Source organism: Odontesthes bonariensis, chromosome 19, assembly GCF_027942865.1.
Source record: "Odontesthes bonariensis isolate fOdoBon6 chromosome 19, fOdoBon6.hap1, whole genome shotgun sequence".
In the NCBI taxonomy this organism is placed as follows: Eukaryota; Metazoa; Chordata; class Actinopteri; order Atheriniformes; family Atherinopsidae; genus Odontesthes; species Odontesthes bonariensis.
Genome location: NC_134524.1, coordinates 24,237,672 through 24,261,949, shown reverse-complemented (window position 1 = coordinate 24,261,949; position 24,278 = coordinate 24,237,672). Strand labels below are relative to the sequence as shown.

The 24,278-nt window shown below is 42.2% G+C and overlaps 1 protein-coding gene across 3 annotated transcripts; it reads right to left on the bottom strand.

Moving 5' to 3' along the window:
- Window positions 1-5,803: 5,803 nt before the first annotated feature.
- Window positions 5,804-11,358, bottom strand: LOC142369308 (butyrophilin subfamily 3 member A2-like). 3 transcript variants are annotated; one of them, XM_075451648.1, is made up of 6 exons: window positions 11,273-11,358; window positions 10,711-10,816; window positions 7,831-8,208; window positions 7,651-7,731; window positions 7,172-7,299; window positions 5,804-7,093 (listed from the first exon to the last, which is right to left on the bottom strand). In XM_075451648.1, exons 2-5 carry the CDS (start codon window positions 10,793-10,795, stop codon window positions 7,187-7,189), a joined length of 657 nt encoding a protein of 218 aa, XP_075307763.1. In that variant the 5' UTR covers window positions 10,796-10,816; window positions 11,273-11,358; the 3' UTR covers window positions 5,804-7,093; window positions 7,172-7,186. The 3 variants fall into 3 exon arrangements, with proteins under 3 accessions (XP_075307763.1, XP_075307761.1, XP_075307762.1); XM_075451646.1 differs by lacking the exon at window positions 11,273-11,358 and having other exon boundaries at window positions 10,711-10,898; XM_075451647.1 differs by lacking the exon at window positions 11,273-11,358 and having other exon boundaries at window positions 7,184-7,299; window positions 10,711-10,898.
- Between the last annotated feature and the right edge of the window lie 12,920 nt (window positions 11,359-24,278).

Below are 24,278 nucleotides of genomic sequence, written 5' to 3'. Positions count from 1 at the left end.
CACTTCACAGGAAATGACGTCACATCTTCTTCTCTTTTTATGGCGGTTGGCAACTAATGTAGAGGCGCTTTGCCGTCGACTAGCGTTAGAATATAAACTACAATTAGCTCTGACCACATTCTCTATTTCAAGGGAACATTTCAAACTTATCTAATTCATACCAAGCTTCCTATTTTCTCTCATTTATTTCTCTCGTGAATGTTCTGAATGACAGTGAAGGATAGTTTGTTCTCCTTCTTCTTCTTGGTACTGTTCACATAAACATGTGAGGTGTGTATCAATGGAAATGTTTTACTAAAACCGAGCATGCAACATTATCAGCCTTGTTGGGATATTCTCCTCTATGTTCCTTCCAACCATACTTTTGTCTAACAGTCAGTGGTTCCAATCCTCTCTCCTCTGTTTACACTCGTCTGTACTGTTCATATGTGCCGTCCTGTGCTTCCTGTGTCCTAACTGTGCTCGCCAATCCTGAATTATGACTTTTGAGTAAATTTGTTCCGATCGTTCCCTTTTGCTTCTGATTTACTAAATGGAATGTTAACAACCTCCTCTGGTTACAGAGCATGTTGCCAGAGTATCCCTCTGTATGCTCGTATTCACATAAATTACATCATCATATTCCTGGTTTTGAATCTTTATAAAACTACATCATTAACATGAGTTTGAGGGTTTACATTCTACACTGAACCTAAATTCTTCTATGCTGAGACGCTTGATGTTCTTCTGTTCGGTGCCAGACGGTGTATCCTACTTCAGTGGGTCTCCGATAAACCTCCTAAGCTTTCACAGTGGTTGCAGAGTATAAGGGAACTTATTCCCTTAGAAGCAATGACCTACTGGCTTAAGGACAAACCTTTGTTATTTTTTATAAAACTTGGAATCCATTTTTAGATCATATTGGTATGGAGAGTGCCCAGACTCTACAGAAGGGCCTCTATGGACTTATCTGGTCTGACATTCCCAGAGGGAGCCACACTTGAGTTATGAAACCAACTAAACATCATAGTAACACTGCAATACCTGGATATCTGCTTATCCCTTTAACTGATGAACACATTTGAGCTTTTAATGTCGTTGAATGGTTACTTTTTGTTTTGGTCCTTGTCTGTACTTAATATTAATCTGTTTTGAATAGATTTGTTCAGGTTTTCCTTTTTTTTTTTGTTCTTCTCTTTCACTGTGTGGGTTTTTGCTGTTCTATGGTTGTTTGCTTGCTTGTTCACCACATTCTGTGTAATATAAGCCGCCTTCATGCTTCTGTACAAAGCTTTTCGTGTATAATTTGAAAAAGCAATAAAGATATGTTTAACCTTGTGGCACCCACAGTTGCAGATATGCAACAAGCTTTTTATTTATTTGCATTTTTTATTTACATTACATTTTTTGCATTTTATATGTGCTTCACTTTTTCACAACAAAGATCTGTGAAATCTGTTTGATTTGTTGTTGAATGGAAAGTTTATGATGGATGCGTTCCGCACTTTGTATTAAGAATGTTCAATAAAGGTCTATTATATACATTTTATTGTGGTAGCAGCAGTAAACTGGTGAACTTTCACTATACATTTTTTTTTCCAAACAATCTGCAGAGAATGACTTGGTTTTGTGAACAAAATTAATCAGGAAAGCCCACAGTTGCAAATATGCAGCATCTCCTAAAATGATCAAAAATAGCCCGATTCCAAAAATATTGGTTTATTCCCACCCAAAAAGATGCAAGAAGAGCCAAAATGATTTTTTTCAATTATTATTCATATGCTTGGGTGTTACAAGGTTAAAAAAACTACAACATGAGTTTGAGCAAAGAGTTTTCATCTGAAACTCCTCTGTACAATATTTCTATTATCAGAAAAGCCAATCTTACGAGCCTCCGTTTCAGAGACAGAAGCGAGGTGTACAATTGTTCCATTGAAATTGATAATGAACTGCCTTAGTAATGACTTTTTCGTCATAAACAGTCTCTTTGATTTCTCTACCTACCTAGTTTCCCTTCTCATGCACGCTTGGTGCTTTCCATAGGGGACGTTACTGAGATGTTCCACTGGGTGTTTCTCCGTCAGACAGGCCTTGATCATGTTTTTAACGACGTAAAAAAAAAAAAAACTGTGGAAAAAAAACATCATCCTCACAAATGAACCCTTGTGGAGTAAACATCTTAAACAAGTCTTGACACTTGCTTTTCAACGTCTTTAATTTGAATACACAAAATCGTCAGGTAAGGGAATGGAAACACTCCGGCTTTTGTTTGTAGTCTGATGTTACGGGGTTCTATAGCATCACTGGCAGCCTTGTTTACACACACACACAAACGCATATATCTATAGATATATTTAATTTGACAATTTTGATAATTTGACAATTTTTGTTTACACACAGACACAAACGCATATATATATATATATATATATATATATATATATAGATATATTTCATTTGACAATTTTTTTTAGTCTTGTAGACAACGGGAGAAAAAGTAATAACCAAGGCCCTTGAAAAAGTAACGAATCAAAATGCAGAAAAAAATAAATACATATGTATATTGTGATGTCACGAGAGGCTGCATCGTGGATGGGTGCTACGTTCCAGTGAGATGGCTCCAACCACAACTCGCCATGGCTCCATCTGGTGGTGGAGTTGAGAACTGCACCCCTCTCCACAAGGCATCTCAACACAGCTGGGGCTAATAAGGGCTGATGATTGCTTGAGCTCAAGAGCTCAGTGTTGCACGAAATGATGGCAAAACGAGGCTTCATGAACCAATGAGGCTTTCCAGCCCAAAGGTTCGCCAAAAGGTTCATTACCCGAAGCCTCATTGAAACGGTCTCTCTAGTGACACCTGCTGTGCAAAAGGAATAGATGACAGACTAAATAAACCCTGAGTTAGAGCATCCTGCAATATAAAATAAACAATTGTTGTCACTGTGTCTCAATGAAAATAAATGTGTGAAAACTGCATATATGGAAGTATTATTGAGTGCTATGGTGTTGATCACTCAAATGAAATATATCAATGATGTACACTGACTACAGTGCTTATGGAACTGGGAGTATGAAAGTGCTTATGGGACCGGGAGTCAGGAATAAACTGTAACAGAGCAGTATGGGCAACAAGACAAATATAAGTTATTGGTTTTTATTTTAAAAAATGTGTGTCAATAACGTTGCGGTTTAATATGCCCAGAAGAAAAAAGAGCGACAGCAACTACCGAACTATGTTCTTCTCTCGAAAAAACACACACCTGCACCGCGGGCTTTAGAAGAAAAAACCGCTACAGAGCGGAGTCAGGATGCAGCGGCTCAGTCAGAAGAGCAGTCAAATACACAAGAGTCACTATTTGTCCTACTGTAATTTGTATTTTTTTTCATAATCATTTTTCATTTTCTCCCGTTCTAATCCAATGACTCGGGTCGCGGTGCTGATCTCCGCAATTTGAAGCCTTCAGTTCGTATTGATGATTAAAATGATTATTTTACAGTACAGTAGTTATTTGTAAAAAAAAATAAATAAAGGTTACTACTTCACGGATTTTGCCTATCACGGGTTCTTTTTGGAACGTAACCCCCGCGAAAAACGAGGGTTCACTGTATATCCTATTCTAACCTAATTACGATATATTCTAATGCAGTACAATAATAATAGATGATATGACTGATATAATAACTGAACTTAACCACTAACTCTGATACAACCAACGCACACTCTACCTCTCACCAATACCAAACGCCAACTCAAAACCCTCGAAGTGCCGCAAGGTTCAAACCCTTTTTATGCGGTAGTGACGCTCAAAATGAATCAGTGACGTGTACACTGAATCCGAGGCCTCGTTTGTCATCAGTCACGTGATTTTTATGGAAACGATACAAGCCTCGAACCAACGCTTCATCTGGCTCGCCCCTTTTTGCTCGACACGTGCTCCGAGGCCTCGCTTCAAACGCCACATCACTAGTCTCAGATGGGAAGCTACTGTTGGGGGGAGATTTGCTTGTGGACGGATCCTTTCACTGTGGAAACTCTTATGGACTGTTTCTTTCACGGTGGAATGCCTGGGAATTACTTACCTGGAAATACGTATGAGTGACTTGGTTGAACACTGCCAGACAGACTGAGCAATTGAAGAGTTCTGTTGAAAAGACTTTTGGTTTGAAGAAGATTCATTTAAGTTCCCCTTAAAGAGCCACGGGCCAGCATTTATGTTGAATGTTTACAAAGAAGACCTTTGTTTTAAGTTATGAGCTGATACCCTTTGTTAACTTCCCCAAGTACAAAATTAAAACTTGAAATTGATTTGAAAGCTGGTGTCCTTGCATTACTTGAACTGCCCTGCTGATAACTAGCCTCTCGAGATATATATGTATACATACATACATACACACACACACACACACACACACACACACACACACACACACACACACACACACACACATATACACCAAATGAGAATTATTCTAAGCTGGTAATAAGCAACACTGTTATCTTACTGACTTGTCGATATCATGCTCACCCAGCTCTAACTGCTGATGCATAAATGTTAACATTCACAGGGAGTGGCAAACAGTTTATGTTGAGGTGGAGACAGCAGTTTGTAACGGCTGTCAAAGTCAGCACAAAGACGCCCTGCAATCATCTGGTTTCCTGCGCTTTTTTTATCATAAAGCACATGAGTGCTATTGTCTCAAAACAAAATGAGAAAGTAGTTTAAAGTGCTGGATTATCCAAAGCTATTTCCAGATGACAGGAGGAAAAAGCGTTCAGACAGTTTAAAAGAAAAGATCAGCTTTCATTGGAAAAATGCTCGAATAGAAAAACACCCAAAGACGACTCAGCAAAACCTCCCTACACAACCGTTCCCAGGCTCAAATGCACTCAGGAGGAGCAAATGAAGAGCAGTCAAAGTTTCCCTTGATGAACATCCTCCTTATCGTGTGGACTTAAAAGCATGTTTGTGTACAGAGAAAGAACCTGTATAATAATATACATATATATATATATAAAGTATAATCATTTTGGATTCAGTGGTGCTCTCTTTAATACCAATACCTTACTGTTCTTAAGGACTCACTGAAGATCAATATCCAATTTGGACAGAGAACCGGGATGTATGGCTCTGCTATTCTGCATTTAAATCTCTTAACCTCTTAAAATGCTTCATGTTTTCCGATGTACAGAAAAAAGCTGCATTCAAAGCGGTCTCAAAAATGATGTAATGCAAATTGAGCTTCAACATGCCGCAGAGCATTTTTGCATTATTGTCTTGAAGCAATGCATGCAGGTTAGAAAGTCTGTCCGCTGGCCCCAGAGAACATTTGTCGACTCAAAGGACATTGAAAGCTGGGCTGAGAGCCTGGCAGCTGCGGTCAGAGAGCCGAAATGGAGTCATGAGGTACCCCACATGGGAGTTACTGGTAGTTCTATTTTCGGTTTTGTTTCATTTGGGTTACACGGTTTGTGATTTTAAGTTAGGGGAGCAGCCCAGATGGTTTGTGGTCTGCTGTCTCTTGCAGTCTAATTTCTTTTAGTAACTTTGGTTTCTTTATAACAAACTAATTCAAACTTTAACGCTTGTCCTCGTCTTATGCGTTATGGTTCCTTTGAGCCAAAGTTTGTATCAGGTACCATAACAGGGACGAACAGTTTTTCTATTGGTTTGGGATGAAAAAAGCTATTCAAACACTTTTTGAGATTTGATGTTACAAATTGTTTTACCGAGATTTTGAAAACTCTTTAACCCCTTAAGGCCTATTGTCGCATATATGCTACAAACCGTTTGACTCAATCAACCAGCTGAGATAGCATCTTTATTCCCCCAATGCCGGTTAGTCCATATTCACTACGGACCAAGGAACCTTCGACAAAAAAAACAAAAGGGTAAATAAAAAAACATTGTTTTTTCACTGTTATATTACTGTGTTGTTGTTATCTTATTATTGACCATTATGCCTGGTGTTGCAAATAAGCAACATACCAAAATTTCTAAGTATTTTTTGGGCAAAAGTGAAATTAATAAATCTCTAAGGCTAAAGGCTAAAACACACACAAAACATTTTTTTATATGCAGCTATATAAATTCAACGGTGAAGTTCAGATTATTCCAAAGAGGTGGGGGATGCAGAAGGAGTCGCTGTGGACTTGGAAATGACTAAAGATTCCCACCAGGCTGAAGGAGTTGATGTTATGGAAATGTTTTGAAGACACTGTTGTAATTTTTTACCGATTAAAGGGAAGGTCTGATAATTTCATGTTTTCCCATCCTTCTTGTTCTGCATCGAGCCAAATTGAAGCAGAAGTCGAATGATTGAGCCAGATAATGAGATATACAAGTTGATTTGCCAGGTGGCGGAATTCAAAGTTTGGTGCTTCTGATCCACCTAGAAAATTAGCTTTTTGGAATGTGGAAAGTTTTATGTGGCCGGTCTCATTTTTCCAACTCTTTCAGCCTGGAGGACATATTGATACCTATAAATTTAATAATACATGCTTGAAGGTGAGAAGGCAATACCAGGGCTGACACATCCCTATCATTCATGCAAAGGGGCCAGACAATATATTCTGACCAGTTTATTGAGTAGTTCAAAAATTCTAAAGGTTTAGGATCTTAAAATATTCTTGAAATGATGCATTGTGGGTTCTGAAGAATGAGTAACACCTTATCTGCATAAAGAATTATTGTTTGTTCTGCAGTAGCTGTTTGAAGACAATACTATTCTATCTTATGGCGGCTGCTAATGCCTCGATGAAGAAGGAAAACAGGCATGAGGAAAGAGGACAAAAAAAATTATAAAATAAATACATTATAAAATATAAATGACATATTTATATATATGTAAATATAATGTTTCTTTATATCTCCTTCTAAACTGCTCTGACCAATCAGCCTGCCATAGTCGGCCTGTGGACAGAAACAGTTTTTGTGTGCGTCTCTTTGAAGGACTAACAGGCCGCTTCTTCCCCACTGCAGTCACCTTACTGAACCACTGAAAAACACTGGAAGTGTTGATTTTTTTTTTTTTTTTTTTTAAATCATTTTTTGTAAGGGATGACATCTGTTAACAACCGATGTGTCGCTCAGCCAGCAGGTTCTTCCACACACTGCAAAGGGGGGAAAAAAAGAAGAAATAGTTAACAGTCCTAAAATAATAATGACACAAGATAAATCAAATCAGACACCTTTTGACACACTTCTTATTTTCGACACTTTAACGCCATGTATAAGCATCCTCCGACTCCGACTCCGGCGATCAGCAAGACACAGAAAACCAGGAGTGGAATGAGTCCGTTCCAACGGGATAAGGAATCTAACAAGACGACAAAGAATAAAACAAAATAATTAGGTCTGCTGTAAGTGGAATATTACAGGCCCACAACTTGAATGGGATTCAAGGGCAAGTGTGACAAAAATACAGGCACTGGCACAAACTTCCAAAGCAGGGTATCAGTGGTTTGACTGGGTTACATACAGCATGTGGGAGAGAGAGCTTACATCAGCAGTACGTTGCATTTCCTGTAACCGAGGCCACTGTCAGTAAGATACAATTACACTGCACTTTATTTCTATCTTATGTTAACATTAGGTGAAAACAGAACAGCAATGACAATAAAAAAGTGTTGACTGTAATGTTCTAACAACTTGGGCTTTGTTTCCTCACCGTTAACATCCGTCCCTTCTGCTGGATCAGGAGTTTGGAGATTGTCAGAACGGAGTGGCGTCTCCGTCGTCCCACTTTTAGCTGAGTTAGGGTCCGGGATAACAGAGCGTTTTAATCATTTAACCCAGTCAGAGGGGGCACTCATTATACAGACCACAAGCAGCAATCAGTTGAACTCACCGACGGTTAGATGAACAATCGAAGACCGTGTTCTGCCCTTCAACTTTGGGATGAAACATTTGTATCGGCCTTCATCTGCGGCCGTCACGTTTGTTATTTTCAGCGCTACGTTGCCTTGCGTCATGCCATCTGCGGACAGCGTCGTCCTCCCGATGTACGAGGGGATCTTCATGTCCAGGACTTCGCGATTGTCCCTGTAAAGGTGCACGTAGTCAACTCTGCCCAGCCGATCGTTGGGGTCGGGCCTCAGGTCGGGCTTTGACCACTCCACCGTCAGGTCCACCGTGTTAAACGTAGGCTCCACATGACACGGAAGGATGACATCATTTCCAGGAGAAGCCACAACTGGCCGAAGCGGTCCAATCACCTGATACTGACCTGAGACAGAAAGAAAGAAAGCAGGAACTGTTAATATTGATAAGACACGCTATACATGCAAACTCATCAGTTAAAGGGACAGTTTGCCTCTTTTGACATGAAGCTGTATGACATCCCATATTAGCAATATCATTTATGAACATTTTCTTATCCCCTGCTGCGTCCTGTGAGCAGAGTTCCGGCCTCGTTTCGGCGTTGACGAAGGTAGTCCGGCTAGTTTGCTAAGGTACCGAAAATGAAGTGTTTTGCTTCTCAAAACAATATGCGTTCAAAAGAGTAATACATTTGCATCACAAAATCGTCCCTCCAGAAAAAGTCAGCGCTCACATCGCTTGGCGCTATTTCTCTCTCCCTTCGTATCACTGCCTGCTGTGTAAACCTTGCAGACCGAAGAGCAGCCCGAGCACCCCACTGCTTCCAAACACCGTAACAGGTGCGGCTATCGCTGGTGGCTGAACGCAGTGATATGAAGGTAGAGAGAAAATAGCGCCAGGCGATTGAGAGGTCTGACTTGTTCTGGATGGACGATTTTGTGATGCAAATGTATTACTCTTTTGAACGCATATTGTTTTGAGAAGCAAGACACTTTATTTTCGGGACCCTAGCAAACTAGCCGGACTACCTTCGTCAACGCCAAAACGAGGCTGGAACTCGGCTCACAGGACGCAGCAGGGGGTAAGAAGATGTTCAGAAATGATATTGCTAATATGGGATGTCATACAGCTTCATGTCAAAAGAGGTGAATTACCCCATTAAGCAATAATGGCATTAAAAATATTCTAAATAAATGACAGCTTTAAAAAGGCAAATCGTTTTTGACACATTTGGGATGGAGCTAACGATTACAGAGCTAAAGTTTCCAGCCCAGTAGCACGACGAGATGCGGGATGCAATGTGTGTGGATGTGATTCCTTCTTCAAACAAACAACTTTATTCTCATCAAAAATGGATCCTGCCCTGGATCATTTCACATAAAAACTCACTCTGTTTGAAGTATATTTATTTAAAGTGCTTAACAAATTTAGAGCTCATTTAGGCCCAGTACAACGAGCCTCGGCGAGGAAAGTGTTAAAAAGGCCTCCGATGACACAGCAGTGAGGTTTAACTGATCTGCAGCTTTTTCTTTTGCCCCATCAGGACAAGCCTTGCACAAGTTCTGGAAAACGATTAAACCCGAAAAGCTTAATCAGCAATGAGTAGCAGAAACAGATGCCAGACTTGTTTTTCCTCCATCTCACACTTTACAACATGTTATTGCCAACTGCCCGATTAAGCAGAAACTGGATGGAGTATTTTGTTCCAATCCAGTTATTTATGAAGCAAAGGTCTTAGATATGTTCCTGGTGGTGACCATTTGCTGCTGCTGTGGACAAATCAGTAGAAAATAAAGATCTTCTGGTTGTAGAATGTTGATGGTGGGTCACATTGTGACAGGCATTCTTTTTACTGTTTTTCCAACCTTTTATAAATGAAAAAAATAATCAAATAGTTTAGCATATTGTTCTCTGAAAAATGTATTTGTAGAAGTATTGTCAGTGTCTACAGTTTGAATATTAAATGTTCTCTCCGGGTACTCCGGCTTCCTCCCACCCCCCGAAAAATACGTATGTTAGGTCAATTGGTGACGCGAAATTGTAGGTGTAGGTGTGAGTGTGAGCGCCCCAGCCACTGGGGAGCACGAACCAGTGCATTTCTACTGCCGGTGTTATGCCGAAAAGTGCATGCCTGCCATCAAATGCATCCCCATTCGCAGGGGATGCATATTTCGAGAGACCTTTGCCGAAAAATGCATCCCCTGCTGGTCCCCTGCTTTAAAGAAAGTCTGGAATGGAATGATATAACTACATTAGAATTTGTTTACCTGATTAAATTAACGGATGCAAATTTCAGCAAGTCCAAAATTGTCTCTAAACTTAAATTCAAATAGTCAAATTTCATAGTTCTAGTTTCATTTTTTGATTATTTGTATCCGGGCTACACAGAGTAAAGATTGATATTTATAGAAAATGCCTCCAACCGTCTTCGGGTTTACTATAAAAGTGTTGGTCACGGCCCTTACTTTGGAATATTTGTGCAATAATATAATAATATTGTTGCGTCTAGTTGTAGCCCTAAAAAAGCTCTTAGACAACATATGAGAGGTTTTTTTTAAGTGGATCTCATCTTTAGTATTACTTGTCTGGGGAATCGTGAGGGATGTACTTGAATACATTGAAGTAAAGGAACAGTAATCATTTGGCATAATTTAGGGTTTATAATTTAAGAAATTGAGCCGGCAATTTTGGACAGAATCAAGAAAGACACCAACGAACTGTGCCTATACTTCTAATACCCGGCAGGTCTTTTTTTCTTAACCCACCGATAACTCTGTTATAATCGGCATGACATTATACACTCATCAGACACGAAACCGACTATAAAAGATGACTGACGTGGCACACGCGTCGTCTTAATACTAGCCAGGATTAGTTCAGAAACACTGTTGTTGCTGTTGTTACTCACCTTGAACCGGCGTCAGGACAGAAAACAGCAACAAGAAGACGAGATTAAAGCGCACAATGACAGGCGAAAAACCCTCGATGTTCATTTGGCCGTCCTCCCTTTGCTGCTGCACACATGGCATGAGAGATTGCGTTAGTCCACGTGGATACCACTCATTGTCAGATCCTCCGTCCCACGCAGGTTTCCCCGTCTGTCTGGTTCCAAGCAATGTACAGTCTGGGTTATTTTTTATTCATTTTTTGTTATTTTCCTTAGGCGTTTGTTGTTTTTTCTAGTTTAGTTTTTTTTTTGGTATTTCCAGGCTTGGCTTGGCTGTGATTTTAATTTCTAATCAAATCAAATCAAATTTATTTGTGTAGCACATTTCATGTACAGAACAATTCAAAGTGCTTCACATAAAATAAAAGCATTGCAGCAGGGAGTGGAAGAAGCATTAACAATACATAAAAGAACATAAAGAGAAACAAATAAAAATAATTTAAATGAATTTAAAAACAAGCAACAGTCCAGATAAATTAAAAGATTTCATGCATAGACACATGAGAAAAGAAATGTTTTTAACCTGGATTTAAAAATGTCTCCATTTGGTGAAAGTTTAATCTCCACTGGCAGTTTGTTCCACTTGTTGGCAGCATAACAGCTAAATGCTGCTTCTCGCTGTTTAGTCTGGACTCTGGAGTGGACCAGCTGACCTGAGTCCTTGGATCTAAGATCTGATGGACAAACACTAACTCCAATCATCCCGACACAGCCCCTCATATTGACACGCCCACCCCACGTCTACCCCCGACGCCGGGCTGCCTCGGAAGTGATGAGTTTTTGTCGATGTAGCCAATGATGACCTAGAATTGTAGAAAAAAACTTGACTCTCCCGCCCCCTCCTGAAGCCGGGCGTCCCCGGCTCGGAAGCCTGGCTGTTAGTGGCGGCTTCATAACATGATTTCCTCAGTGAACGGCGGCGATTTCAGAACAAATCACTTCATTAAGCTACAGGACAACATGTTGTAGTTATGAAAGTAAATGCAGTATTGGGCATATCTTGTGTTTTGTGAATAACTGTTTTATCGTCAATTTAACATTGAAGATGTAGCAATTTCGCCAGAGAATGGGAGAGGCTGTCCGACTTCCCGTGTTGTCTCTGAATAGCCGCGGCTGACACATGACGATTCTCTGCCCGTCCTGCTGCCTAACCTACACTGTTTTACAATAAAGTGTAAGTTTCTCGTGCGCACGAGAAACTTTCTAGTGCCCACGCAAAACTTTTCTAGTGGGCACGAGAAACCCTTGGGTTTTATTTTACTCTGCCATGTCATTTTAAGGGCTCGGTAGATATATATACTCTGACGTTACTTTTGGTTGTTCTTTTGTTTTGTCTGTTTCAATGAACCTGACATCTTGGACACCTACACGTGTTTAAATACTTCATCACTGTCCCAGCCGTTTTACACGGCTGGCCGTTCTCTGACAGTTCATGCTGTAACTCCTCAGATGAGTGGCACTTCAGAATGAAATTATTAGTCCAGCAACAGTGCTGTAGACCTCAGATTGAGCCCTCTCAACTGTTTTTGTTTTGTTTTTTATTTTATCTTATGTATTCGGTCAGTGTTGTGCGCCACCTTCATCCACCAGGAGAGGGCGCAAGTTTACAAGACTGGCTAAACAGGACTGACCAAAATAGGCAGTCAATTTAAAGGGATAGTTCGCCTCTTTTGACATGAAGGACCATGAAGGACCATAAATAAGACCATGCTAAAGCCTAAGTAAGAAGGGGAAAATATGTTATATTTTATATGTTATAGTTTGGCTGTGGAATGTTTTGTGTCACTAAAACATGAAGAGAAAGTCATCCACATTGTACCAAAGTTCTAGTAAAATTGACTGATGTTCTGCGCCGGCTGGACCAGCATTAAACATATGCAGTTCACTCAGGAGCTGGTGTTAGACTTTTAGTGAGCCATAGTGCAGTCTTTTAAATAGCCTGGCTAGGCTAAGATGCTAACGCCAAATTGAACGGCACCTTTTGCAAAGATAGGCACATTGGATATTATTTCCTGTAAACGTGTTTCAAAAGCACATCACAAAGCTATACAAAAGACCACAATGGCTTAGTATACATGTAGTGACCATTTGTCCATAAAAAACAAATTAAACTTAAACCAAACAAAATCAAAAGACCACTGATGCACCATGGGGGATGTGGTTTAACGCAGGCAAAAGAAGATGATTTATTTCAAAACAATAAAACAAACAAAATAACAAAGAAAACCATGCCTGCTACTCTCTCCTTTTCCACCCAGGTGCATTTAGTGCCCTGCACGGGCCTATTATCTGGGCCCCAGCCCGGCCCGGTCCGACAGGTTTTCAGAATTCTCAGGCCCGAACCCGGCCCTGCCCGACTTTTTTTTTTTTTTTAACCTCCCATAACAATGTTTTAGCGATAGAACGCTATATTCATTGAGTGCGTTCGTAAATTCAATCTGCCGCTCTGAAAATGGGATAACGCTCTGCAGTTGGAAAAAAACAGCATTCTATTTTTCTGTGAATGAGCAAACGGTTTCTGACAGATCAAAATGGACATAAAAGAGCAGGTTAAAATAGGGGCTCAAGTTTCGATCAGCAGCTTGAGAACTCGTTGATATAGGCACAGAACATCTGGGGAGACATCACGCAATCGTGCGCTCTCACCACGGCTCTGAAGAAGCTTCTGCAGCTCTGCATGGACTGACTGAATTGACTCCAGTGTGAGGAAGACTGTGCTATACCTGGTCTCTGCCATTTGTTTAACAGTTCTTGGCAGATGACTGACCAGGCCTTGGCCGCCAACAGGGTCTCTCTGCTACTTCTGGGACTACTTCAGCCAGCTCATCTGTGTTTAAGGCATGTCGGAGGACTGTGTATTGTGAGGTACCGTATGCCTATATAAGGGAGGTGCTGGCGCGGGACAGAGCAGCTGCTGCTGCGTTCAATTGTTTCCATTTAAACACACCACAGTTGTAATTAGCAGGGTTTTTTTATAATTAAATTAAATTAAATTAAATTAAATTAAATACAAGAGCCCGAGCCCGGCCCGTGTCCGAGGTAATTATACGGTCGTCGGCCCGAAGCCCGGCCCTCGGGCTGTCGGGCCCCTCGGGCCTAGGCTCCAGTGCAGGACTCTAATGCTGGTACTCCAGGTGCCTACCTACGGTGCCCAGTGAGACCCAATTACCAAAATATTCTAAACAAATAACTAACAAGGAATACTAGCAAAAGAATCTAATCTAAATAAATACTGAAATTAATCACATAAAGTTACTCATAATTAGCTGTTGATACGCAACGCCATGAGATCACCTAGGATTCATCTTTCTACTCGTCCTGCTGGATATCAGTGCTGCTTTTCCTTCAGCCGATCCCAACTACAACAGGTCATCTGGATTTAAGGAATCACAAAAGGCTGATGTGAGTGTCGTTTATCTGAGTCCAGTTTGTTCTCGTAAACAGTCAACCTCGTTACAAATACAGTTGTCCATGAAAACAGAGTGAAAGAACAATGAAGACACAGAGTGATTCCTGTGCCGTCCAAGTTGCGTCTCTTTAATTCTCACAAATGCAAAATATAGTATAAACTCTCCAAATGTAATATTCTCATCCGTTTCAGGTAAGTTGGAAATATCTCTACTTTTCACATGCATCCAATAACCTAATAAACACACGTTCAAATCAGATTGAAACATTGTTACACTCAGTGGGGTTACATGGCACTGAAAGGATCGGATAATTGGCTAAATTACGATAAGACTGAGTTATTAAGTGCATGTAGACACCTTAATCTGCCAAGAAATTGGATCGGATTGGATTACTCGCGATCGGATTAAGACCCCGAGATAAACGTGTTTGCAGACGGTAAAGCACGTGGTGAATTAGACTTTGTGTTCTGCGCATGCTTGAGATTTTTTCCCGGGGTCGTGAGCCAGAAGTCGGAAGAGACGATATTACTGTTGCTGTCGCCGCCAGAAAGAAAGAAACACCGCGATGGAGAATGCGCCGTTGTGCATCGCGTTTGTGCAATAAGCAGCTCATCACAAACCAAATGTAGAGGGACGTAGCTTCATCTTGCTCTTCGTTCGTGTTACGACCCAAGGGTCGTATATAGTGTGTGTGTGTGTGTGTGTGTGTGTTAGGGCTGCAGCCAGGTGAGTTGTCCCAGCTGTGAGTGACTAGGTCTAATCAGCTGGGCTGCTTTTAAAAGATGCTGGAAGACGCAACCCAGGAGCCAGTGGGACCAGCTGTTGTTGGAGTGTTTTTGCAGTAGCTTGTGCAGGTTGTCGTGAAGCATAACTCTTTCAGTGGAAGGAGGTTGACAGTTTGATTTTGGGTTCTGTTAATCATTTAGGCTCTTGTTCGTCCTCAGCAGGTGCCGTTGGGTTTGTGTTTTTCTTCTAGGTTTTGGTTGAATAGTATTACTTTTCTTTTCCAATAAATAACCATTTACCATCACACATCAGTTCTCATTGTTTTATTTCCTCAGCTCGGGACACTTTATTGTTACCCCGTAACAGTTTGCCATTTTTTCGAATGCCTGAGTTTGTTGTTGTTGGTGTTGGTGAAGCGGTCAACCTTGAGTGGCTCTATTAGCAACAGTTGAAATGGGTACAGCGCCACCTATTGTATCGGGGAATGACATGCTTTGTGCCTCTGATCCGATTCATTCACCGCCATATATCCATGGATAATTACCCTTGCTCAACTCAGTCTTGTTGTAATTTAGCCAATTATCTGATCCTTTCAGTGTCATGTAACCCTACTGAGTGTAACCTGACTGTACAAAAGACACAATATATACTGTACATCTATAGTACAAATGACAGTATCATTTTACTGTGGCTATCATGCAGTGTTAATGAGTGTGATACACACTTGCTCCACAAATTAGCTCACGGAGGAACATAAACATTTTCATCTGTACAAATCTTTCTGTAATGATATACAACGGCGCTGGAGGGCGCCGCCGCATAACTCAAGCTGCAATGTATATATCCGGTGCTGCATCAAGCTGCAAGGTATATATCCGGTGCTGCCTCTCAAAATAAATCAGTTATCATTACACAGCCACGGGACTCAGTCGCATTTTATTACATGGTGTCAGGAAAGACGAATCCTCGTCAAGAAAAAAAAAAAATGGACGCGCTAAAAGCACCGGATACCTTACGGTTGGAAGGAAACATCGCCGACAATTGGAAAAGATGGAGACAAAAGTTTGAATTTTTTATGGCGGCTACAGGCATTGAAGGAAAGTCACAGAAAGTACAGAGCTGCACGTTGCTACACGTCATCGGGGATGAAGCACTGGAGATCTATAACAACTTCGAATTCACAGAGCAAGAGGATAAGACAAAACTTAAGGTACTGCTGGAGAAGTTCGAGCAACACTTCACCCCCCAAAGGAATGTGACGTTTGAGAGGCATGTGTTCAACACTCGTGTACAGGCCCACGGCGAAAGCATCGACCAGTTCGTTACGGATTTGAGATCAAAGGCGAGGTCATGTGAGTACGGACAAATATGTGACAGTTTGATAAAAGATCGAATTGTTGTTGGAATAAGGGATGACCACGTAAGGGCAAAATTATTGAGAACAACCGACCTAGACTTACCCCAGGCTATCGACATATGCCGCGCTGCAGAGGCTAGCCGTATACAATTGGACCAATTACAACCAAAAGCACAAGCCGAGTGTGCAGTCAACGAAATCAAACGAGAGCGCGAAAAAAAAGCAGCAGACGTCACCCGCCACCTCACACAGGCAAAATATGATTCGAGACTGTAAATACTGCGGCCGAGATCACCAGAGGGGAAAATGCCAAGCATACGGTCAAAAATGCAACAGCTGTGGAAAAATGAATCACTTCTCGAACAAATGCATGTCAAAAACAGCGTCGTACATGACCAGAAAGCCAGTGCACAGGGTAGAAGAATCGGATCCAGAAGAAATGTACGTCGACATGATAAAGGCAAACGGTGGGGAAGACTGGGAAGCGGACCTCGTCATCAACGACAAGAAAGTCACATTCAAAATAGACACCGGCGCGCAATGCAACGTAATACCTGAATCAATCCATCGACAAACAGGAGCACAAATTGGGAAATCGAAAGCAAAACTAGTAACTTATGGAGGGCAGTGCCTAAAGCCAATGGGGAAATGTCAACTGCTGACGGAATACAAGGGCCAGTTTCATCAAGTTGAATTTCAAGTGCTGAACCAGAAGGCAACACCACTGCTGGGCCTAACAACTTGTGTAAGCCTCGGACTCATAAAACGCATCAGAGAAATAACAACAGGCCAAAGTCAAGACATTCCGACGGAATATGCAGACGTGTTCGAGGGACTGGGGCGCTTCGAAGGAGAACAGCGCATCGAGATCAGAGCAGACGCACAGCCCATCATCCATGCCCCGAGGAGAGTCCCAGTCGCCCTGAGAGAGAAAATAAAAGATGAACTGAAGAGGATGGAACACCTGGACGTCATCGAAAAGGTAACGGAGCCGAGGCAGTGGGTAAGCAGCATGGTGACGGTATGGAAGCCAGAGAAACAGAAAATACGGATATGCATGGACCCCAAGGACTTAAACGACGCTATCGAAAGGGAACACTACCCCATGAGGACGATCAAAGAAGTGATGGCCCAGATGCCAGGAGCCAAGGTATTCAGCACACTCGACGCACAATGTGGATACTGGCAGGTGAAGTTGGACAAGGAAAGCTCAGCGCTGTGCACGTTCAACACTCCATTCGGACGATACGCATACAAAAGACTGCCATTCGGAATCAACACTGCCGGAGAAATATTCCAAAGACTGATGACAGAAATGTTTGAGGACATAGAGGGAGTGGAAGTAATTGTCGATGACATCCTCGTATGGGGAACAAACAAAGAGCAACACAACCAAAGACTGAAAAAAAGTGCTGGACCGAGTGAGAGAAAAGAACATCAAACTCAACCCAGAAAAATGCACATTCGGGGCACAAGAAGTGAAATACATGGGACACATTCTGACAGCAGAAGGACTTAAACCAGACCCCAAAAAAACGGAAGCAGTCAACAAAATACAAAAACCCACAAACAAGACCGAATTACAGACTTATCTTGGGATGATCACGTACTTGGGAAAATTCATACCACAGTTATCCACCGTCACCGCCCCACTCCGGACCCTGCTGGAGAAGACCACAGAATGGAGCTGGATGGAGGAACACGACAGGAGCTTCAAAAAACTGCAGGAAATGGTCACGGGGGCTCCAGTGCTGAGATACTACGACGCATCGAAGCCAGTCATACTAAATGTGGACGCCTCCAGTTGCGGAATAGGAGCCGTACTCTTCCAAGACGGTTGCCCCATAGCATACGCCTCAAAAGCCTTCACAGACACCCAAAAAAGATATGCACAAATAGAAAAGGAGCTGGCTGCCATCATGTTTGGATGTGAAAAATTCTACCAATACCTGTTCGGGCGCACATTCGAAGTCGAAACTGACCACAAACCTCTGGAGGTAATTATGAAGAAACCACTGGCCGAGACCCCAATGCGACTCCAGAAAATGCTGCTCAGGCTTCAGAAGTACAACATGACTGTGAAATACAAAAGAGGAAAGGAGCTACACGTAGCTGATGCGCTGAGCAGGAACTTCTTGAAAGAAACTGACAAAAATTAAAATAATGAGGACATACAAGTATGCGCAGTAATGTGCCTACCCATAGCACCCGAGAGACTCCAGGAAATACGCACAGAAACTGAGAAGGATCCAACACTCACAGCAGTGAAGCAATTCATTCTCCAAGGCTGGGCAAACAAAAAAAACGATACGCCAGATGAGGCTAAGCTGTACTGGGACTACAAGAGTGAAATGACAGTAGAAGATGGACTGATATTCAAGGGCAACAAACTAGTCATACCAAACACACAGAGAAGGATGATGTTAAAGAAAGTACACTCCAGTCACCAAGGGATCGAGAAAACAAAAAGATTTGCAAGAGACGTCCTATTCTGGCCGGGGATGCAAGCACAGATCACAGACGCGGTCTCAGAATGCACCATATGCAACACATACAGGAGGCAGAACAGAAAGGAACCCATGATCGGACATGACATACCCGAAAGACCATGGCAAAAAGTCGCCACCGACATCTTTGAACTTGATGGAGAACACTACCTCGTCCTGGTGGACTACTACTCGAACTTCATCGAAATAAACAAACTGAACATCACAACAAGCCAAGCAGTCATCAACATCTGCAAACAACAGTTCTCCCGACACGGCATACCGGACGAAGTCTGTTCCGACAACGGCACTCAGTATTCCTCCACTGAATTCAAAACATTCAGCAAGGAGTACGGATTCAAACACACCACATCGTCACCCACATATCCTCAATCCAACGGCAAAGCAGAGAAGGCAGTGCAAATAGTTAAAAATCTCCTGAAGAAGCCCAAAGCTGACCAACAAGACCCTCACCTTGCCCTTTTGGATTATAGAAACACACCCCTGGATGGCCTACCCTCACCTGCACAGCTGCTAATGGGACGCAGAATGAAGACACGACTACCCACAGCACAACATCTACTGAAACCGAAAACACTGGAAGGAGTTCGGGACAGAATGCAGATCAACCAAGACAGAGAAAAGCACTTCTACGACCGAGGGTCACGCACGCTACCAGCCCTCAACCCCGGAGACACGGTGAGACTGAGAGACGGCAAGCAGTGGAGACCAGCTAAAGTGATACAACCAACACCTGAGCCACGGTCATACATGGTGGAAGCAGAAGGACACCAGTACAGGCGAAATAGAAGGGAACTCATCAAAACGGCGGAAGATGCTCGCGCAGAGGACACCCCTGTCGAAGGGGAGCGCGACTGCACAAGAGAGCCACGACGCACTCTCAGAAAACCCAAACCCAGAGAAAGACTGAACCTGTAAGAAAGAAACTCACCTGTTAACATGTTATTCCCTTACAGGTAACACAAGAGACTGAATTAACAAAGACACTAATGAATGTAAAAAAAAAGAAAAAAAAAAAAAAAAAAAGAGAAGAACTGAAATGAATTCACCTGACACGCTAACATTAATTCCCTTTCAGGTTGGACTGATGTAAATTTATATGGTGTTGATCTTAAATGAAATGCTTCTAGAGCTATTGTGATCCTCATTATATTTAAAAACTGTGGTCCTGAGATCTTCAAGGTATGCACTATTTAAATTGTTAACTACTTACCACTACTTAAATGTTTGCTACGATTGTTCTAAATTGACTGTGTTGATTTTCATACCACCCCGTAATTTAATCTAGTAATTCAGAAAAAAGGAGATGTAATGATATACAACGGCGCTAGAGGGCGCCGCCGCATAACTCAAGCTGCAATGTATATATCCGGTGCTGCATCAAGCTGCAAGGTATATATCCGGTGCTGCATCAAGCTGCAAGGTATATATCCGGTGCTGCATCAAGCTGCAAGGTATATATCCGGTGCTGCATCAAGCTGCAATGTATATATCCGGTGCTGCATCAAGCTGCAATGTATATATCCGGTGCTGCATCAAGCTGCAAGGTATATATCCGGTGCTGCCTCTCAAAATAAATCAGTTATCATTACACAGCCACGGGACTCAGTCGCATTTTATTACACTTTCATAAACATCTTTAAATTCTTCTCATTAAAATAACGTCTATTAAATAAAACCATGTGCAAAATACCCGTTGCTCGTGGCGTGTTTCTTATTTGCAGGTGTGGAACTGTGTGTGAGTGTAATGATTACGAGCAGTGTAAAGCACACTTGACTGCCTGCAAGACAAAGGCAGGGGCAAAGGACACCCGTTATACCGTCTGTAAGAGTGGCGGCTTTTCGACTTTCTTAAACATCAATAAACACACGAACATGATCCTTCAACTCACTCTTAGCATATGTACGCACAACTAAAAGCATAAAGAACTTAAAACCACCAACTTTGTGAAAACAGACAGAGTGAAAGAACAATGAAGACACGGAGTGATGCCCGCGCCGTCCAAGTTGCGCCGTCCAAGTTTCGTCTGGAGAGTGGGCGGAGCGCAAGACGTCCACACATGAGACCCATAGACATATATGTACCTCCGCCAAGGAAGTTATGTGATCGCCCGAGTTTGTCTGTTGCTTTGTCTGGATGTTCTAAGTGTACTTACTAGGTCTTCCTCCCACGCTAAAGTTAGTCATGGAGCCACATACACAAACCATGCAGCATCAGGGCTCTCAATTCTCACGCAATGAGCGTGAGACACACGCATTTCAACAAGTTCACACACTCACACGCCACACATGCCATTTCTCACGCTGCGAAATGATCAACTTCGTCGCACAGAAATTCTAATGGCCGATACTAACGAGTCAATGGCAGGTGCGCTCGTACAGCTCAGAACTACAGCTCTGGTACAGCCGTCTTGATTTAGCAAACCATTCGCAAATCACAAAATAGAATTTCTCAGCCAACCAGAAAACAGAATTTCTTGTTGCCGGGTGAGGTCTGAAATAGCTTTAAGCTGCAAGCACGCGTTCCATGAATGCACAGCGGACATAACCTATTATGCTCTGAATGCGTGCAGAAGTTGAAGACGAGCTGGAGGTGGTAGAGAACCGTCAGGATCATCAGCAGGTCATATCTTCATTTATTTGAATCTTTTGTTAGTTACTATAGTTTTCCTACTCCTTGTAAAAGACCAATACCTGCCGATTAAAGTGTTCGTTGGAGTAGTAGGTCTAAATATTCAGCACACACCCTTTGACATGAGCAACTTAATGAAAAATGAAAAATATGTAGGAGTGTAATTAGGCTTCCGTGGTTAATTTTTTTCAAAGGTGACTGGTATGAGCAGATTCCCAATAAGGCTATCTACAATTGCCAAACTAGTTCTGCCACACTGAAATGCTGATGCAGAGAGGGTTTTTTCCATGGTGGGGCTCAATAAAACCAGACCAGGAACACGTTGGCTCTGAATGGAACTCTGTCATCCATCATGACTGTGAAAATGGCTGACATTGAGCCACAGTGCTTTAAATGGGAGCCCCCAATATCAGTCATCAAGCATCAAAATCTGCCACAAACACTTACAACACTCATAAACAAACACACACAGAGGGACTGCTCAAGGGGCCCATTTGGGGTTATGTTTGTTTTTCTTAATTTCATTTGTCTGTTTTTTTGTTTGTTAAGACTTTGCATACCTAAAACAATTTATTTTAAAATATAGCAGAATTTAGTGTAAAAGTGAAGATTTGTGATTTTGGTATAAATAAAACAATATCTTTGTTCTTTAAGTAGCTAGTTTATGGCGATGGGATACTGCAAAGGACCCCCCCCCCCCAAAAAAAAAACTAAAGAAACCCCCCGCGCACACGGCCCGGCCCCTGCCCCACCCGAATCTCACGCCAAGCAAACTTGAAAACTTGAGAGCCCTGCCATGCATATGGAAAAAGAAGCCACATTATTTACAATAAACCAAAACAGGCAGTTTCATGGAGCATCTCATAGGCGCAGGGCTGCATGGTGGTGTCATGGTTAGCACCGTCGCCTCAAAGCAAGAAGCTTCCTGGTTTTAACCCCTGGCTGGGGCCTTTTAACTCCCCTGCGGAGCTTGCATGCTCTCCCTGTGTATGTGTGGGCTCTCTCTGGGTACTCCAGCTTCCTCCCACCGTCCAAAAAGATGCATGTTCTATGTTAACTGGTTATTCTAAATTGTCCCGAGGAGTGAGTGTGAGCATGCATGGTTGTTTGTCTCTGTGTGACCCTGTGATGGACTGCTGACCTGTCCAAAGTGTACCCCACCTCTCGCCCAGTGGCAGCTGGGACAGGCTCCAGCCTATTCTGCATTGGATTAAGCGAGTATAGGAAGCGGATGGATGGATGTGGGTGCTACAGATAACTGCAGCAGTGAATCATGCATAATGTAGAAGACATCTCCAATGAGACATTAAAAATGGGAATCAATATTTTGAGTTCGTTCTGGACTTTCAGGCACAAGACTTTCACAGAGCTGTTTAAAAAAAAAACATCAAACATACCACGATCCATTAGTACATCTGTGTCTCCCTCCTGATCATCTCCATAGACTGCATGTGGTGTTGGTTGCGAATTCTTCTGCTGACAAACAAAAACCAGGATATGTTGGTCCTCTGCTGCAGCCCTGATTTGTGTGAGTTGACAGATGTTTTGGCCACTGGTTTCTAATCTGACCGCTACTTTTTAGCTCTGCAGGGTCCTTTGCTCAGGACTTACATAGTTGATTTGCTTGCATAGTTTTTTTTAAATTCAGCTATTTTTGTTCTGTTCATGGTTAAAGAAATAAATTGGATTTCCTTTTTCTCTGCTTCACTGATTAGTGTCTCAGTTGTGGATTTGTCTTTTCTTTCATGATTCCGCTGATTAAGCTTTGGTGGACAACCAGAGAAGAGAGCCGTGTGTGTGTGTGTGTGTGTGTGTGTGTGTGTGTACCGTACAATTCTGCCTTTGTGCATACGCAGTTTTGGTCATGAATCTGCACGGTTTTATGCATCTGATCAATGCAGTTCCACAATGTTCTGTGCCAGGAGTGACACCCGGCAACAGTTTTCTAAAAAGTCAGATGAAACCAGCCGCGGCTATTCAGAGACAACACGGGAAGCCGGACAGCCTCTCCCATTCTCTGGCGAAATTGCTACATCTTCAATGTTAAATTGACGATAAAACAGTTATTCACAAAACACAAGATATGCCCAATACTGCATTTACTTTCATAACTACAACATGTTGTCCTGTAGCTTAATGAAGTGATTTGTTCTGAAATCGCCGCCGTTCACTGAGGAAATCATGTTATGAAGCCGCCACTAACAGCCAGGCTTCCGAGCCGGGGACGCCCGGCTTCAGGAGGGGGCGGGAGAGTCAAGTTTTTTTCTACAATTCTAGGTCATCATTGGCTAAATCGACAAAAACTCATCACTTCCGAGGCTGCCCGGCGTCTCTGGGGGTAGATTAGACGTGGGCGTGTCAGTATGAGGGGCTGTGTCGTGATGATTGGAGTTAGTGTTTGTCCATCATGAGAGATGTTGTGGCAGCCGAATTTTTAAGCGGGGAGAAGCACGCTGGAATATCAGTCCCAAAGCGGATACCAAAGAGACTGGTTGTCTGTGAAAGTGCTGTAATACTTTTAGTTGTTTCTTTCCAGAATTCATGCTGCCCATTCACAAATGTTATCTTTTTTAAGAATACTTACCACCACCATCAAACTCTAAGTATTCATTATGACAGGGAAAAATGCTCCACAGATTCTGATCCAGCCACAGATCCAGCCATTTACAGGCCTTAGATTCCATCATACTTGATTTTGGCCTCGCTGTGTGAATTTTCAAAGTCTACACCTTCTTTCTGTGTATTTGCTGGGCATACTTGTCATACTAGACACAGCTATGTTATAACTAATTCTTTTTAACTTTGCTATCTTCTGCTTTGGGATGGCACGAGCCACTACAACCCTGAACGCGTAATATGGGCTTTCCCTGTTTTAAAAGTCAGCAGCCGCCACTGGA

Coding starts and splice junctions, on each gene's coding strand:
- LOC142369308 (XM_075451646.1), bottom strand. CDS start 10,831: ATGCCATGTGTGCAGCAGCAAAGGGAGGACGGCCAAATGAACATCGAG. Junction 8,209..10,710: donor TGTCCTGACGCCGGTTCAAG/GTGAGTAACAAC, acceptor TTTCTGTCTCAG/GTCAGTATCAGGTGATTGGA. Junction 7,732..7,830: donor GATTGTTCATCTAACCGTCG/GTGAGTTCAACT, acceptor ACCCTAACTCAG/CTAAAAGTGGGACGACGGAG.